This window comes from Cavia porcellus, unplaced genomic scaffold (assembly GCF_034190915.1).
Source record: "Cavia porcellus strain 051 isolate PalLab524CR breed Dunkin Hartley unplaced genomic scaffold, mCavPor4.1 scaffold_38, whole genome shotgun sequence".
Lineage (NCBI taxonomy): Eukaryota > Metazoa > Chordata > Mammalia > Rodentia > Caviidae > Cavia > Cavia porcellus.
Window position 1 is genome coordinate 10,657,599 of NW_026947521.1, and position 15,612 is coordinate 10,673,210.

Here is a 15,612-nt window from a genome sequence, read left to right on the forward strand (position 1 = left end):
ACCAGTGAATGTTTGGTTTTTATTTTGCAGCTTATGGACACCACCTGAGGATCGACTCTCTGGCCAGCTTTGCCTCCCAGGGTGGTGGGAATCCCCCTGCCCCCGCTTCACCCACTTCTTCCTCTCCCGCATCATCCTGGCCCCACTCACAGCCCCCGGGCCTGCAGCCCCATTACCTTTGCTTGCTGTCTCTGTAAACTGTGTCCGGTTTCTGGAGGAGATGCTCCACCTTGGCCTTGTCGCCCTTGCGGGCAGCCTTGTGGAGCTCGGGCACTGAGCTGTCAAAGATGCCTGGCATGGCATCCCCGTGACTCCTCCCATCGTCTCTGTTGCTTGGCGGTTTCTGGTCCTCACCGGGCAACCTGTAGACCCTCTTCATGGCAGAATCTCAGGCCCCTTTGACCTCTCACTGACTTTCAATGAACGCCAAGCAACCTCTTTTATCCAATCTCTAGGCTCTAATGGCCCTGTACATGCGCATTTCCACAAGTCCTGAGCAAGAAACGCAACCACCTCACCCGCTCGGCTTCTGAGTAAGAAGCCTAACCGCTTCTGCACGTGCACGGCTCCCGAGCGAGCAGCCTAACCGCTTCTGCACGTGCACGGCTCCCGAGCGAGAAGCCTAACCGATTCTGCACGTGCACGGCTCCCGAGCGAGAAGCCTAACCGCTTCTGCACGTGCACGGCTCCCGAGCGAGAAGCCTAACCGCTTCTGCACGTGCACGGCTCCCGAGCGAGAAGCCTAACCGCTTCTGCACGTGCACGGCTCCCGAGCGAGAAGCCTAACTGCTTCTGCATGTGCACGGCTCCCGAGCAAGGAACCTAACCTTCTCTGCAAGTGCATGTCTCTGTAGGTTCTGCGCATGCTCACCAGGTCTTCCTAGTATGCTGGCCCATGGGTTTGTGCTAGCCTGGGGATGGCCAGGTAGTTAATCATCATACAGGTTTTGTTTTCAGATTTGGAGATGTTGGGGTGAAGATGTGGGCATTATGGAAAAGGTAGGGAGATGCTGGGTTTGAGCTGGGGTTATTTGTTGTGTGTTGTAATATTGGAGAATTTTTATTTGAACTTGAGATTTTAGGCTGGGATTTATGTGGGAGAAAGGAATAGTGAGGTTGAAAACTGTGCAGTAGACTGTCAGTAAGGCCGTGTGTCCTAGAAGGAGAATGAATAGGAGTAGTGGAAGGGGGAGTAAGACTGAAGGCTTTGTTTTAGGCAGTGTAAGGTGTTTGAATCTAAAATTTTAGTGAACAATAAAAGTTTTGGTGTTGTAGGGAGAGATTGAAGTATGACAGCAGCAGCAGTATGAGGACCAGCAGTAAAAAATGCCAAGGAAGTAAAGAGAGTAACAGAACACTGGGCTATGAACGGGTGAGGTGGAGGTGTGTAGGTCTTATGATGAGGCACATGTGTAAAATCTATTAGTCTTTATTTGGAGTGTGTTCACAAAGTTGATAGGTTGGGAAAGAAGCAGATAAATGTCTCTGAGGAGAGGTTTTGGCACAAAACAGCTGTGAGTGACCTGATGAATATTTTTAGAGAGGAATGAGTAGTGAGTAGACTTAGTAGTTTATATAGGGCTTGACTGTCTAGATGAAAGCAGTTATGTATGTTATGTATGTATGTATGTATGATGAGGTCTAAAACATTGATCTGGGAGGAAGAACTTGTGGGTTTGTGAATTAACTGTCACTGTGTAGATGAATATTGAAGTGAAGTCAATGTGTTTGGGATAAGGGGGGAAAGATGAGAGACATATGGTTGTTGTGTAGTTAATTTAGCCTGTGTGTTCACACAGGTACTATCCTGACAGATAGACCTGATGATGTTTGGTGTCCCTTATAGTGAATGATTGTTACTTGTTTTGGAAGTTGTGTTGTCTCTAACAAATTAAGAATGAGAGGTGTATTAGTGATTAGGGGTCCCTTGTGATTACTTAGATCTCATATTTGTTACATAGTATGAGAGTAAAGTATGTTGAATGTATATTTGGAGTCAGTATAGATATTTATGATTTTGTCATTAGTGTGAGGTCCCATGTGAGGGCAATTAGTTTTCTTTTCTGGGAAGATGTTTTGAGTGGCAGTGAGCTTGCCTCTATGACTTGAAGCCTTTGATTATAGAATATTTTGTCCTCTTTTGAGGGTTTGTGTTGGCTGTATTGTCATCTATGAACTGTGTATCAGAAGCTGTAGGGAGATGAATACTGTTAATGTGAGGGAAGGGAGTAGGAGTCATCTGCAGGACCTCACTATAATTGTGTAAGGGGTCTCATCAGAGGTGGGAAGTAAGGTGGCTTGGTTCAGGGAGATATTAACAGAGATGGTGATTGTAGGATCCTGTATAAGAATTAAGTCAACTTGTAGGTGAGATGTCATTAAGGCAGGAAGTATCTTGTGTAAAATAAGGTCACTGGAGCAATGGGGTAGGTGGACAATAATTGACTGTTTTAAAGTGAACTGTTTGGCCCCTTGTCTTAGTGAGGCTGCTGAAGCAAGTGGACAAAGGCAGGGAGGTCAGCTTTGTATCATGTTGTCTGTTTTGAGAGATAGGCTACTGCTTGGAAAGAAGTGTGTGTGTGTGTGTGTGTGTGTGTGTGTGTGTGTGTGTGTGTACTAAAACTCCTACAGCATTATGATCTTCAGTGGTAGAAATCTTGGTTTGGCCTAAGGAGAATGAGAGCTGGGGCCTTTGAAACAGCCTCTTTTAATTTAGAAAATGAGAAATAGGAGTAGTGGATGTGAGGCTTCTGATAAAGAACCTGTGGATGCTTTATAAAGAGGTTGGGCTAGTGTAGCAAAGTAAGGAATCCAGAGATAAAAGAAGTTTTTAAATCTAGAAAAGATAAAACTTGTTTTGAAGTTAGCACCTGGAGATCATGGAGATGGGCTCTGTGGTCTGAGGTTATAGGTGGGGATGAGAGTGAGACCCAGGTATTTAATCTTTGGTGAAGCTATTTGGGCTTTAGTAGGGAACACCCTATGTTTGAGACTTGAGAGATAGTAGAGAAAGGTAGCTGGATGTTATGTAGTTAGAGGATAGACTGGAGAATAGAGGAGAAGCTCATCTGCATATTGGAGAAGAAAGTCAGGTTTAAGATTGAGAGCCACAAAAAAAAAAAAAAAAGGTTGAGAGCCACGAGATCAGCAGCAGGGGCTCAGCTGAAGTGTGGAGTGTCCGTGAAGCCTTGAGGTAGGACTCTAAATAAGTTGTGTAGATTGCAGTGTCTGGATTTGTCCATGGAAAGGCAAAGAAATCTTGGCAATTGAGGTGTCAGGAAATAGTTAAAAATGTATCATTTAGGTATAATACAGAAAAGTGAAAGGTACACAAAGAAAAATGAGAGTATAGCATAAGCATTTGGCACCACCAGATGAACTGACACTATCAATTGCATTTTTAGTATCTCCAGGATCTTGGACTGGTGATAGAAGCCACTGGATGTGAGGATAGGGACAATAGTGGAGTTGAAGGGTGAGTGAGTGACTTTTGGAGACCCATTAGATAATAAGCAGCAGATTATAGGTTTGAGCCCCTGTTGATGTTTAGGGGCTATTGGATATGGGGAAAGTGAGGGGTGTTTGAGGTGAATTACAAGTAATGTGTTGGCATGAATAGGATTGGAGATGTCTCAGACTGTAGGGTTGACAGTGGAGGAGGAAGGGGAGAGGCTGAGTCAGCAGCACATGACAGTTGGCTTGGGAGTCTGACCCCCATGGGCAGAGAGTATAAGAGAAACTGAGTTTTTGGAGCAGATTATCAAAAAGAAGTACAGGATAGTTTGGGATACTGAGAAGTTGTGTGTAATGGAAAAGTTTTGGAATCTGCAGGAAGTAGGTCCTGTCTGGGGAGATCATGTAAGCTGGCTGTCAATTCCCATAAGAGAGCCTGCAGAGCAGAAACACTGCCCTGAAAACTCAGGAAGAATACCATAGGTGGCCTCTGTCAACAAGGAAAGAGACAGTTTTACTTGAGACATCCAGTGAGACATGGGGCTCTTGGAGAGATAATTTGGTGGAGCCTGCCAAGTGCCAGTTCCTTCTGGTTTCCCTTTTCATTCTTCAGGTCATCAACGAGTCGGAGCGTTCCTTCATATGCTTACCCATCGAATGACTTGAACGTGCATGGTTTTGCTCAGGACGTTCTGCGCCCTTCTCTTAACTTTACATTTTCCTCTAACATTTTCCTCAAGGAGACTGTTAGAGATTCGCCCATGCTTGTGTTGGTCCATTTATTGTGAGCCAGTCTCCTCTCCCCTTCTATTACATAATTCCTTCTATTCCTACGAATATCAGAGCTGCCTTTATTGTGTATCGAGTTCCCACATGTACAAGGGTTCGAATTTCAACTCTGGTCCTTCTCTCTAGGAGTCTTGTATCAAAAGTACGTCCTGTGTTCCGAAACTGCATTTGTGCAGCTAGTGTCTTACCTAACAAGGCTGATACTTAGAATACACGCATCAAGGGTCTCAAAAAAATCCATTTTGATTGGGATTGCAGCAACTGTCATTGATATGGAGACGACTGACAATTTAGCAACTTTTTGAGATCCTGTCTCAAAATAAAAAGAGCTGGGGCCAGGGCTCAGAGCGAAGAAGACCTTGGGTCCAACCTCCAGTGTGGCAAAACCAAAGCAAACCCTAGCTTCTGGGTTTGTTCATCTTCTCTACTTTCCCCCTGCACCTCATTGATTTCTGTCTCTATCTTTATTTTGTCTTTTATTCTTCAAGGGACTTGTGGTGCTCCTCCTGCCTCTGCCTCCCAAGTGCTGGGATTACAAGCATGAGCCAGCTACCATTTCTTTATATATGGATACGAGGAATTTGTAATCTTTTTTTTTTTTTTTTTTTTTGTACCAGGGATTGAACTAGCAACCTCACACCTTCGCACCTGCCAGGCAGGCACTTAAGGCACTGAGCTAAATCCCTGGCCCATGTGAGGAATTTTTAGTTAAGTAGTAATAGAAAGGTAGCACAAATTTTGAGGCCTTTTTGAGACTGTCTGAGGTCTGGTCAACACAATGCAACCTACTTTATTTTGCACCAATGCAAACAGGTTCAAATTAAGAAATTTAGCCAAAGAGCATGGGATAGGGTCCTTCCCTTCCAAACAACAGAAACCAACTCTGCTCATCTGTGCAGCACCTCCGGCCCAGGCACAACTGCTTCCTTTGGCTCCTCCTTCTCTTTCCAGTCTGGGTCTCAGGTGTGCAAATCACCAAACCGGAGCCTGTGATAGGCCCAGCCTTGTCACGTGCTCGAGTAAAAGCCCTCGATTGGCTACCTCGATTGGCTAGCCCCAAGAGGTTGGGGTCGTAGAATGTCCTCTCTAAGAGTCTCATGGCCCATCACTGGCTTCATCCTCTTCACTCCCAGCTCAAAACCCCTTCTCACGCGTGCCATGCTGGGTTTTCATAGGGATTTCAGTCACTGCCACCTGTAGGTTCCTGCCTGCGCCTGTGTTCAGCATGTTTTGGTGTGGAGACCTTGGCAAGCTGGCTTTGGGCCCAGAGGGGAGATCAGACTGGGCTGCAGTGTCCAGTGATGCTCTCTGCTTTGTTTCCAGGGTCTTCAGGACTCATCTGCTCAGGACTTGGCACCTAGGAAGCTAGTGAAGCAGCTAAGGACCAGGGCCATGGATGCAAGCGAGGAGGCCACGGGAACCCCAGCTGGCCCCACAGTACCCCAGGGGCTGCTGGAGGAAATGATTTGGTTTTTCCGTGTAGAAGATGGTGAGTGGTGAGGGACAGGTGGCAGAGGTGGGGTGGCATCCGGTGGGGGGGCACTCAGCACAAAGCAGGATTTGGCTGAAACCCAGGTGGGGTCTCCAGACCCCAGTCAAATGGCACATTTGCCGCACCTCGGGCCTGAGCTGTACTGTACCCCCTACCCCACCCCACCCCCTGGTATGGGCAGTGGCCACTCACCGGGTCACCCAGTCATCTGCACTGAGCAAGCTCCTACTGTGTGTTGTTCCAGCACTTGACGGTTACAATACAAACATCATCTCCTTGAGGGGTGCTGTTCTGGTGGGACAGAAAATAAAGTAAATGATGAACATGCACAGAGCAGAGATGACATGCTGTAAGATCACACAGAGAAGAAACCAGTCAGAGTGCAGCAGGAGAAGTCATGGGAGGGCCCACTGAGAAGGGGACCTTCTAATAAAGACTCAGTCTTGCAGATGTGGGGAGAACATTCCCAGCAAAGGGAGGAGCCACTGCAAAGCCCAGAGGCTGCAGCCTGCCTCATGGGGACCCTACAGTCCAATCAGCCTCTTTTTCTTAATTTAGCTGCTCACAGCTCCTGGATCCCGTCTGTCACCCCTGCTTCCCCGCCCTCCCTCCTTCCTCTTCCTTGCGCTGCACAGGATCAAACTGAAGACTGCAAAAGTCATCTCGGCCCCTCGCCCTCTCACCCTGTTATCCAGCTACAACGCTGCCTCCCCCAAAGCAGACCGCATCTCCCTTCTCAAAAGTCCCCAGAGCCAGAGCTCAGAGCTCCTCTGCACGGCAGGGTACAGCCCCTGCCATGGGCTGGATCTGAACCCAGTCTTGGCTGATTCTTGGGGGGCTAGAGGGGTGCCAGTCCTGTCCTCAACAGCCTGCCCCGTGTGTCCCTCTTCAGCGGCTGCTTGGAATTACTCCATCCTTGCGCTGACAGCCGTGGTGGTCACCTTCAGCTTGTTCCTCCTGGTCAGGAATGTCCAGGCCAACAGGTGAGGGGCTGTTCTGGGGGTCTCTGGAGGGGAGTGGCCCTACCTGCCTGGAGGGACATCTAGGGAGGGCAATGGCCTTTGGGACAGCAAATGGAGCCTTCCAGCTCCTTTGAGAACCCAAAGCTCTTTTAAAAACAGCAGCTGTCCCTGACGACCACCTCCCAGCTCTTGCAGGTACGATCCAGAGGAGTGCAGCCATTGAGAAGCTGCCTCTGGGCTGGGGATTTAGCTCAGTGGCATAAGTGCCTGCCTGGCAAGCGCAGGGTTGTGAGTTTGATTCCCAGTACAAAAAAAAAAAAGCTGGCTCTGACTCTCAAGTGATGGCCTTTGCCTGTAATCCCAGCATTCTGAGAGACTGAGGCGAGAGGACCACAAATTTGAGCCCAGCCTGAGCAACTTAGAGAGACATGTCTCAAAAAATAAAAATGGTTGGGCATAGCTCAGTGGGAAGGGCCAGAGTTCCACCACCACTACGGGGAATGAAAAAAGAAAAGCAGAGGGCAGCTTTGCCTCACTCCTCAGGCAGCCCTGCACCTTCCAGGAAAGCCAGAGCATCATGAGTAAAAACAACCGAGAGGATGGACGGCTGGAGGGCGGGCACCCACACACGTGGCCAGTGAGGGGAGGCTGCAGCAGAGCTGTGAGTGCAGAGACAGAGTCGGTGTCCATCATAGGATGACCGCCCCTAGGCCAGGCCCAGTATGGTCGGGACAAGGAACACAGGCCTTCCAGCTGGACATGAGACAGAGAATACTAAGCATTTAACCTACAGCCTTTGCTGTGAGCTACATCAGTTTTATTTTAGTTCTTATTCTGAGATGAGGTCTTGCTAAGCTGCCCGGGCTGGCCTTGAACTTGTGATCCTCCTGCCTCAACCTCCCAGTGTGCAGGATTGACAGGCCTACATCGTCAGGCCTGATGGCTGCTTTGGGCGTTTTACACCACATTTCCTCCTCCATCCTCCCAGAAACCGAAAGCTGCAGCCACAAGAAAAAGAAACGCCTGCGCTCTTGCATCTAAAGGAGGCCAGAACCAGTGGCAACAACAACAGCCTGAACAACCTAGGAGAGATACTGCTCACAGAAAAGCCAGCCCTGGTCCCGCTGTGGACTGAATTAAAGGAGCAAGAAACCGAGAGCTAGAGCAGGCACGGCCCACACCACACTGCCGGAGACAGGGCTCCCCACAGCCAGACGTCGGGGCTTCCTCCCCCAGCAGCCTGCTTTTATCAGCAGATACAATGAACTGCAGTCAAACAGTGCTCCTGATAGTTAAAAAAATCTTTTATTAAAAATGCTTCTGGTAGTGGGCAGTGGGAAGTGCACAGACTGTTCAAGTGGCTGTGATACACACGCACATATACACAAACACACAAGTGGCTTGAAGAAAAGTGCAAAACCCCTAGCAGCCTAGGGCTCGGGAAGCCTGGCAGGGACCCTCCACGGGTGGCCTGGAATGGTTCACAGCCTCCCTCTGGCCTTAGCTTCTCCCTCCATAGAATGGGTTGAAGGCTGGGTTAGGGGGATTTTGAGTCCAAGCTCCTGGAATGGGGCACTGACATGGAAGGAAGCAGGATTCTGGAGTCAGAATCCCCTTCCCAGCCCTTCAGGAAGCCAGAGGCTCCTCTGGCTAACAGTGGGAGGAACCTGCGGCTCCATCTGAGCCATGATGTTGTGGCATAAGCTGTTAAGGGGGACACCATAGAATCTATGCAAAACTTTGCTCTATTAGCCCGACATACTTCAGGTTCTGTCTCACCAAAGTGGACTTTGGCTTGGGCGCAGTGGCACACACCTGTAATTTCAGTTCTCTGGGAGGATGAGGCAGGAGCATCCCAGGTTTTCAGCCCAGCCTAGACAACTTAGTTTCCCAAAATAAAATAAAATAGCTGAGGATATAGCTCAGTGTGAAGGCCCGGGGTTCAATCCCCAGTGCTAGAAGAAAAAAAAACTGGGCTTTGAAAGCTCAGATCTGTTGCTGAAGGTCACATGTCCGGCCAAACCCTGTTACAAGCTTTACACCGTTCCTGTCTGAGCCGGCATTGGTGGCTGCCAGGTGGCATGCGACCCTGCCTTCTGTGGGCTCTCCTGAAACCAGAGAGGACACTGTGTTCTGCAGCCTTGGTCATTAGACTTGAGGACCTGGTCCTGAGGGTGTGCACACAGTCCTTAGCAAAGTGGGGAAGAAGACCCTGAATCCTGATGAAAGCCCACTGGAGGTTCTCTTCTCCCCTCCCTGAAAGGGGAAGCGCTGGGAATACCCGACCCGGAGCCCCTGCCTGTGCAGCGGCCCCGCAGAATTATCTTAAGCAGATCTTCCTTGAATAAACTGGGGTCACTACCCGCGTATCCTGTGAGGTCAGAAGAGGATAGCAGGGTCAGGCTCCTACTTCTAAGCAGTTGCGCTGCCTCTGCCTCCCACCAGGTGGCGCCACGACCCCTAGGCCGCCCCTCCTGGGGCCTCTGGGAACTGTCCATCTACCATGGGACACAGCTAGCCTGGCTAGAGTTACGGCAGCAGAATGGACACAGTTTCTTCCTGCTATGGCAGGTCTCTGGGCTGTGGCAATGGCCGTTTCCCTCCAGGGTCCTAGGTGCAAAGGACACCATAGAGATCAAGCAGCAGCAGCCCACCCAGTGCCTTAGGCTCAATGTGGGGACTCTGCTTGGTGCCAGAGGCAGGTTCAGCTGTCCATCAGTGGGCGGGGCCAGCAGTCCATCGGTGAGAAAGGCCGGCATCACAAGCCAGCCGCTGTCCTGCTGCCGGGGCTGCCGAGGAGGGGCATGGGCCTCAGAAGATCTTGAAGCCCTTTAGGAGGGTGAGGGTGGGCACCTTGCGCTTGCTCTGGGCACGCGATGACTTCACTGTGACCAGCTTGGCCTGAGCCACGGCAGGCATCTCCTTCAGGCTGAAGGTGGACAGTGTGTTGAAAGTGCAGCCGGCCAGCCCTTGCCGGGCCGTGAGCGGCACCTGGTGCACGGGGGTCCTGTCCTCAGCGATGAAGAGGGGGCGGGCCGGGGGGCTCCGCTCCAGCTCCCGCCGTGCTTCCTGCACCGCCTCATAGAACACGTGCTGCACATGCTCGAAGTCCAGGCAGGCGGAGACCTCGAAGAAGAGGCAGCCGAACCTGCCGGCCAGCGCTGTGACCAAATGGGAGGGAGGGGCAGGCAAGGTGGCCAGTCAGAGGGGCCGCAGCTCCTCACCTTTCTCCAGCTCATTTTCACACCAGCATCATGGGATTGTGACATCAGCCTCTCGGAGTTGTCAGAACTAAGAAACACGAGTGGCACTGAGTGCTTAGCGCAGTACCTTTTTCAGGTCAGGGCTCAATATGTTGTAGTTGACACACTGAGGAAGGAGGCGGAACCCCGGATAGACCTGCTTGTGACTGAGGTACCCCATCCCAGCCTCCTTGCTCCATCACAGCACTGGCCCCTCAGGCAGGAATGAGCCCCTGTGGTGGCCCTGGCCTGAGAAAGGCAGCTGAAGGGACCACACAGGTGACTCAGGAAGCCTGCGGCAGGCAGAGCTTTTGGGACTCAAAGGGACAGCTGTCTTCCTGCCCAGGGGACAGCCAGGGAGAGCAGGGGTGATGACATTTCACATGAGCTGGGGACACAAAAAGGGGCAACATCTCTTCCTGCCTGGTCCTGGCCCACTTCTTATGATGACCGGAAGGAACATCTGAGGTTGGGAAGGTTCTGGAAGCTTCTGGCCCGAATGCCGTGGAATGGAAGTAGGGGAAAGAGCACACGGGCTCTTGATAGGGAAGAAGTCTGGAGGCCAAAGCCAAAGCTGCTGGGCTGCCCCACCCACCATTCCCAGGGACAATGGCCCAGCCAGGAGATGACAGAAGACCCCAGGGTGGGCCTTGATTGTGGGAAGCCGCCTATGATGGCGCCCATTTCCTGCTTCCGGGTTCTTCCCTGCCTGAACAAGCCCGCCAAATTGTCATGTCTGCCCAGTTACCCGTGACGCTAGCCTATCAGCTTGTTAGACGCGCTTCTCTGTGATTGGATACTGCTTCCCCTTATAAGAGGTTGTTCCTGCCCCCAACGGGCAGAAGAGGAACCAACGTTGAGGGTGGCGGACCTTGTTAGGTCCGGTTCACTGTACGCAATAAACTTTGAGAGCTGATCCTGCTCGAGTCTGGCCTCCTGTCTCCCGCGGCTCCGGTCATCTGGTGGCCAGTACGGGGAAAAAAGGTAAAAGACTCAGCGACGTGCCTCTTCGGCCGGGAGGTGCGACTGCTGTCACCTGCGGTACGACGGAGAACCCGGTCCAATAACAACGGAAGGCCCTGAGCGCCTCTTCTCTTCACCCTGATTAGCTACGTGAGATACAGCGGTTCCCGGGACAGGTGAGTACTGGATCGCCTGGGTTGGGTGGACGCACCTAACAGATTTTGAGCGCCACACGGGTGGATGCCGGTCTTTTTTTCTTTGCATTTGTTTCGCTTTCGTTTCGCCATTGTGGGCAACGCTGCTCGCAAACCCCTCGCTGACTCCCTAAGAGTCCTGCTGCGGACCCGAGGCATCTACATAAACCGGGTCACCCTTTCGAGATTTCTGGATCATGTTAATGAAATTGCCCCCTGGTTTTGGCCCACGGGCTCTCTAACCCTCCCGTCATGGGAGAAGTTAGGAGGGGATCTTAGATGCGCCCGAGAAGAGGGACGCTTGGATCCCATGGTTTTACCCCTGTGGGAACTGATTAGGGCTTGTCTGACGGACGAACAAACCCCAGGGCTTTGCTCAGCCCAACAGGCTCTTGACAAAGCTCGATCCGAGTGCTCGGAGGAGCCCGAAGTCACACCTGACTTTGGGCCTCCAGAGAAACACAAGGGCTCCGATTCTGATTCAGATTCGGAAGGCTCAGAAGAGGAGGTCGTCTTTGCTAAGCATGACCCTCCTACACCGTTAAAAGAGGAACTTAGGGCTCGGGAAGATAAAAAGGGGAACCAAACACCACCCTGCCCGAGCTACTCCGCTTTGCGGGAGGAACTTAGGTCCTTCCGCTCCTTGGCAAGCTCGCGACCCATGGTCGCCCCCTTTAGGACGCCAGGCCCTACTGCACCGCCGTGGCCGGAAGAGGAGTTGCTCCCTGGGCTGCCACCTCCGCCCGTGGCCGCCGGAGGGCGGCCACAATCCATGGCACCGCCCTGGTTAGAGGGAGAGCTACTTCCTGGATTACCTCCTGCGCCCCCTTCTGGGGGAGGAGCAGGACGTTCCTTCCACCAGAGGGTGTGGTCGCGACTTCCCTTTGAATGTTTTGGACTTCACGCCTTCCCGGTACAAGTAGGCGGCAGGGGAGGAGGAGGATATTATGAGCCTTTAGAAATTAAACAGCCCAAAGCTATTAAAGATGCTGTCTCGGCCTACGGGCCTAATGCGCCTTTTACTATGGCCCTGTTGGAGGCCCTGGCTGGCCTGTATTTAACTCCGGGAGATTGGACCCAGCTGGCGCGTGCCTGCCTTTCCCCCGGACAGTATTTAGATTGGAAGTCTTGGAATGAGGAATTCTGCGTAGAGCAGGCGGCGGCTAACCGGGAACATGGCCAAAGAGATTGGAACAGAGACATGTTATTAGGGCGAGGAGCTTTCGAGGAAGATCAGACCCAGTACCCTCACCAGGTTTATGAACAAATCAGTCGCTGTGGCCTCCAGGCCTGGAGACCGCTGGCTGGAAAGGGAGAGCATACGGGCCACCTCACAAAAATTTTACAACAGCAGGGGGAGCCCTTCTCCGATTTCGTGGCCCGCATGCTTGAGGCCGCTAACAGAATTTTTCCAGACGCTGAGGCGGCTCACCCTCTCATAAAACAACTGATTTTCAAACAGTGCACTAAAGAGTGTCGTGATGTCCTAAGGTCCAACAAAAATAGGTCTTTAGAAGAGTGGACACGCCTGTGCCGTGAACTGGGCGGCCCGGTAACTAATCACGGGCTCGTTGCCGCCATGGTCGCTGCCCTTCAAGGCGCTGCCAACGGAGGTAAGCCTCGGGTAGGGGGCAATAGAAATAAAAATAAAAACAACACTTCTTGCTTTGGCTGTGGCCAACCAGGACACATTAAGCGTAATTGCCCCAACAAACAGATCGGGCAGGGAGGAGCCCCTGGCCCTGGATTATGCCCAAGATGCCAAAAAGGTAATCATTCAGCAGCCGAGTGCCGATCGATATTCGATAAAGACGGCAATAGGCTTTCAGGACGTCCAGACAATCAGCCAAAAAACGGCCGACGGGGGCCCCTCCTGCAGGCGGGGCCCCCTCTGGCCCAAACCTTCCTTCAGTTCCAGCCCCAGCAACCACAAACACCCCAGCTCCCTTTAGGCGGGCAACCCCAGGCTCAGCAGGGCTGGACCTCAGTGCCACCTCCGACCTCCTATTAACACCCGAGATGGGAGTACAATTAGTTGAAACCTCCCTGCCAAATCCCCTTCCGCCAGACACGGTCGGACTTCTATTGGGGAGGTCCTCGGTGGCACTCAGGGGCCTTACAATCATCCCAGGTGTAATTGACTCAGATTTCACTGGCACAATCAAAATTATGGTTCAAGCCCTACAAGGCACGATTATCATTAATAAAGGAGATAAAATAGCCCAGCTGTTGGTTCTACCAAGCCTTCATAAAAACTTCCCCGCGAAAAACCTGACCCGAGGCGCTCAGGGCTTCGGCTCTTCCGGGGATACCTTTGAAGGCTTACATTTGACGTTGCAAGAACATCCTATGCTAACCATTGACATCAATGGCAGACCCATTAAAGGCTTGCTTGACACAGGAGCAGATCGCTCAATCATTTCACAAAAAGATTGGCCTAGCTCTTGGCCCACAGATGTGGCATCCCAGAGCCTACAGGGGCTTGGGTTTGTCCACGCCCCTAAGGTGAGTGCTTCGCTCCTGACATGGCACGACAAGGAAGGTCATTCTGGTCACTTCCGTCCCTTCGTACTCCAGCTTCCCGTATCTCTATGGGGAAGAGATATTTTGACAGACATGGGCGTCACCTTAACTAACATCTACTCCCAAAAAGCTCACTCCATGTTGCTAAAACAAGGGTATATCCCTAGAAAGGGCCTAGGCGTTCACCTACAAGGCCGAACCTCGCCTATTCAAGGCAGCCCCAAACAAGACAAAAAAGGACTGGGTTTTTCCTAGGGGTCACTGAAAGCCTTCTCACACCCAAACCCATAAAAATTACTTGGAAAACTGACACCCCTGTGTGGGTTCAACAGTGGCCCCTACCAAAGGAGAAGGCAGAAGCCACTCTGGAGCTAATTCAGGACCAACTCCAGGCGGGACATATCAGACCATCAACCTCCCCTTGGAATACCCCTATTTTTGTCATTAAAAAGCGCTCGGGAAAATGGCGGCTCCTCCATGACCTGAGGGCAGTCAATGCTCAGATGCAACCCCTGGGTGCGGTTCAAAGAGGCATGCCTGCACTATCAGCGCTCCCACAAAATTGGCCGGTCTATGTCATCGATCTTAAAGATTGCTTTTTCTCCATCCCTCTTCACCCAGATGATTCACCTCGCTTCGCTTTTACCTTGCCCACTATCAATCAGGAAAAGCCAGACCTTAGATATGAGTGGATAGTGTTACCCCAAGGGATGACCAACAGTCCCACTATGTGCCAATTGTTTGTCGACGCTGTCATAGAGCCCATAAGACATAAATTCCCAAAAAATAGATGCCTCCATTATATGGACGACATCCTAATATCAGGAAAGGACCTCCCGAGCTTAGAGCAAATGCTTAGACAGCTGGTCTCTACTCTTAGAGCCGCTAATCTGCACATTGCCCCAGACAAGATCCAGCGGTCAGAGATAGCCCAATATTTAGGGACAAAAATTACTTCCTCTCAGGTATCACCATTAAAATTGGTTATCCGGCGTGATACGATCCTAAGTTTACATGACATGCAAAAATTAGTTGGGGATATCAATTGGATCAGGCCGTACTTGGCCTTACCTAACAGCAAATTAAAACCCCTGTTTGACTTACTTAAGGGAGACCCTGACTTAAATTCATCCCGAGAACTTACGCCGGAGGCAGAAGTGGCACTACAAGCAGTAGAGCGGGCCCTGACCACGGCCGCATTAAGGCGTATTAATCCAGAAAAGACCTTCGCCTTGTGCGTTCTCAAAACAGCTAGACAACCTACGGCTGTCATTTGGCAGCAAGGACCCTTGCTTTGGGTCCACCCAAAAATGTCTCCTGCTAAGGCTATTGACCATTATCCAGATGCGGTCGCTTCCCTTTCTCTAGAGGGCATCTCACGCGCTATACAACATTTTGGGGTGCCTCCTTCCTCCCTACATGTGCCATACACAAGAGATCAAATTGAAACCTTAACAACATGCCTGGATTCCTGGGCGATCCTTCGGTGTACTTTCCAGGGAACCATAGATATCAATTCCCAAAAGACCCCCTGCTCCAGTTTGTCACCGTGCATCCTGTGATCTTTCCTAAGGTCACGTCCCCACACCCCATAGCTGGAGCTCCAATAATATTTACAGACGGCTCCAAGTCAGGCATAGGCGCGTATGTGGTTATGGGTCAAGAGCCAAAAACTATCCAATTTACTCCAGACCAACCCCAGGTGGTTGAGCTCCAGATAATACAGGAGGTCTTACGTCGCTTTCCAGGCGATGTTAACCTCCTGTCGGACTCCAAGTATGTGGTAAATGCTCTCCAAGTTCTGGAGACGGCGGGTCCCATTAAACCCTCTTCAACGGTAGCCTCCATATTCCTAGGTATTCAACATCAGCTATGGAATAGAACCTCAAAAGTGTTCATCTCACATATCAGAGCCCATACTAATTTACCTGGGCCCTTGGCGGAGGGCAATGCCTTGGCAGACTCGGCCACGCGCCCGATATGGGTCTTCACCT

The 15,612-nt window shown here is 51.2% G+C and overlaps 3 protein-coding genes across 3 annotated transcripts in view; 1 reads left to right on the plus strand and 2 right to left on the minus strand.

The window, feature by feature from the left end:
• The first annotated feature begins 410 nt into the window (after positions 1-410).
• On the plus strand, positions 411-8,029 carry LOC100713971 (organic solute transporter subunit beta-like). The gene is made up of 4 exons (XM_063243481.1): positions 411-999; positions 5,566-5,731; positions 6,627-6,717; positions 7,685-8,029. Exons 1-4 carry the CDS (start codon positions 991-993, stop codon positions 7,857-7,859), a joined length of 441 nt encoding a protein of 146 aa, XP_063099551.1. The 5' UTR covers positions 411-990; the 3' UTR covers positions 7,860-8,029.
• Positions 5,003-15,612, minus strand: part of LOC101787919 (intermembrane lipid transfer protein VPS13C-like) — an 86,759-nt gene continuing 76,149 nt past the window's right edge. Inside the window, 1 exon segment of the mRNA XM_063243422.1 lies at positions 5,003-6,025. The gene's annotated coding sequence lies outside the window, so the exon portion shown is untranslated.
• LOC134474772 (ras-like protein family member 12) lies at positions 7,983-11,869 on the minus strand. The gene is made up of 2 exons (XM_063243421.1): positions 11,833-11,869; positions 7,983-9,857 (listed from the first exon to the last, which is right to left on the minus strand). The coding sequence occupies exons 1-2, from the start codon at positions 11,867-11,869 to the stop codon at positions 9,508-9,510; spliced, it is 387 nt and encodes a 128-aa protein (XP_063099491.1). The 3' UTR covers positions 7,983-9,507.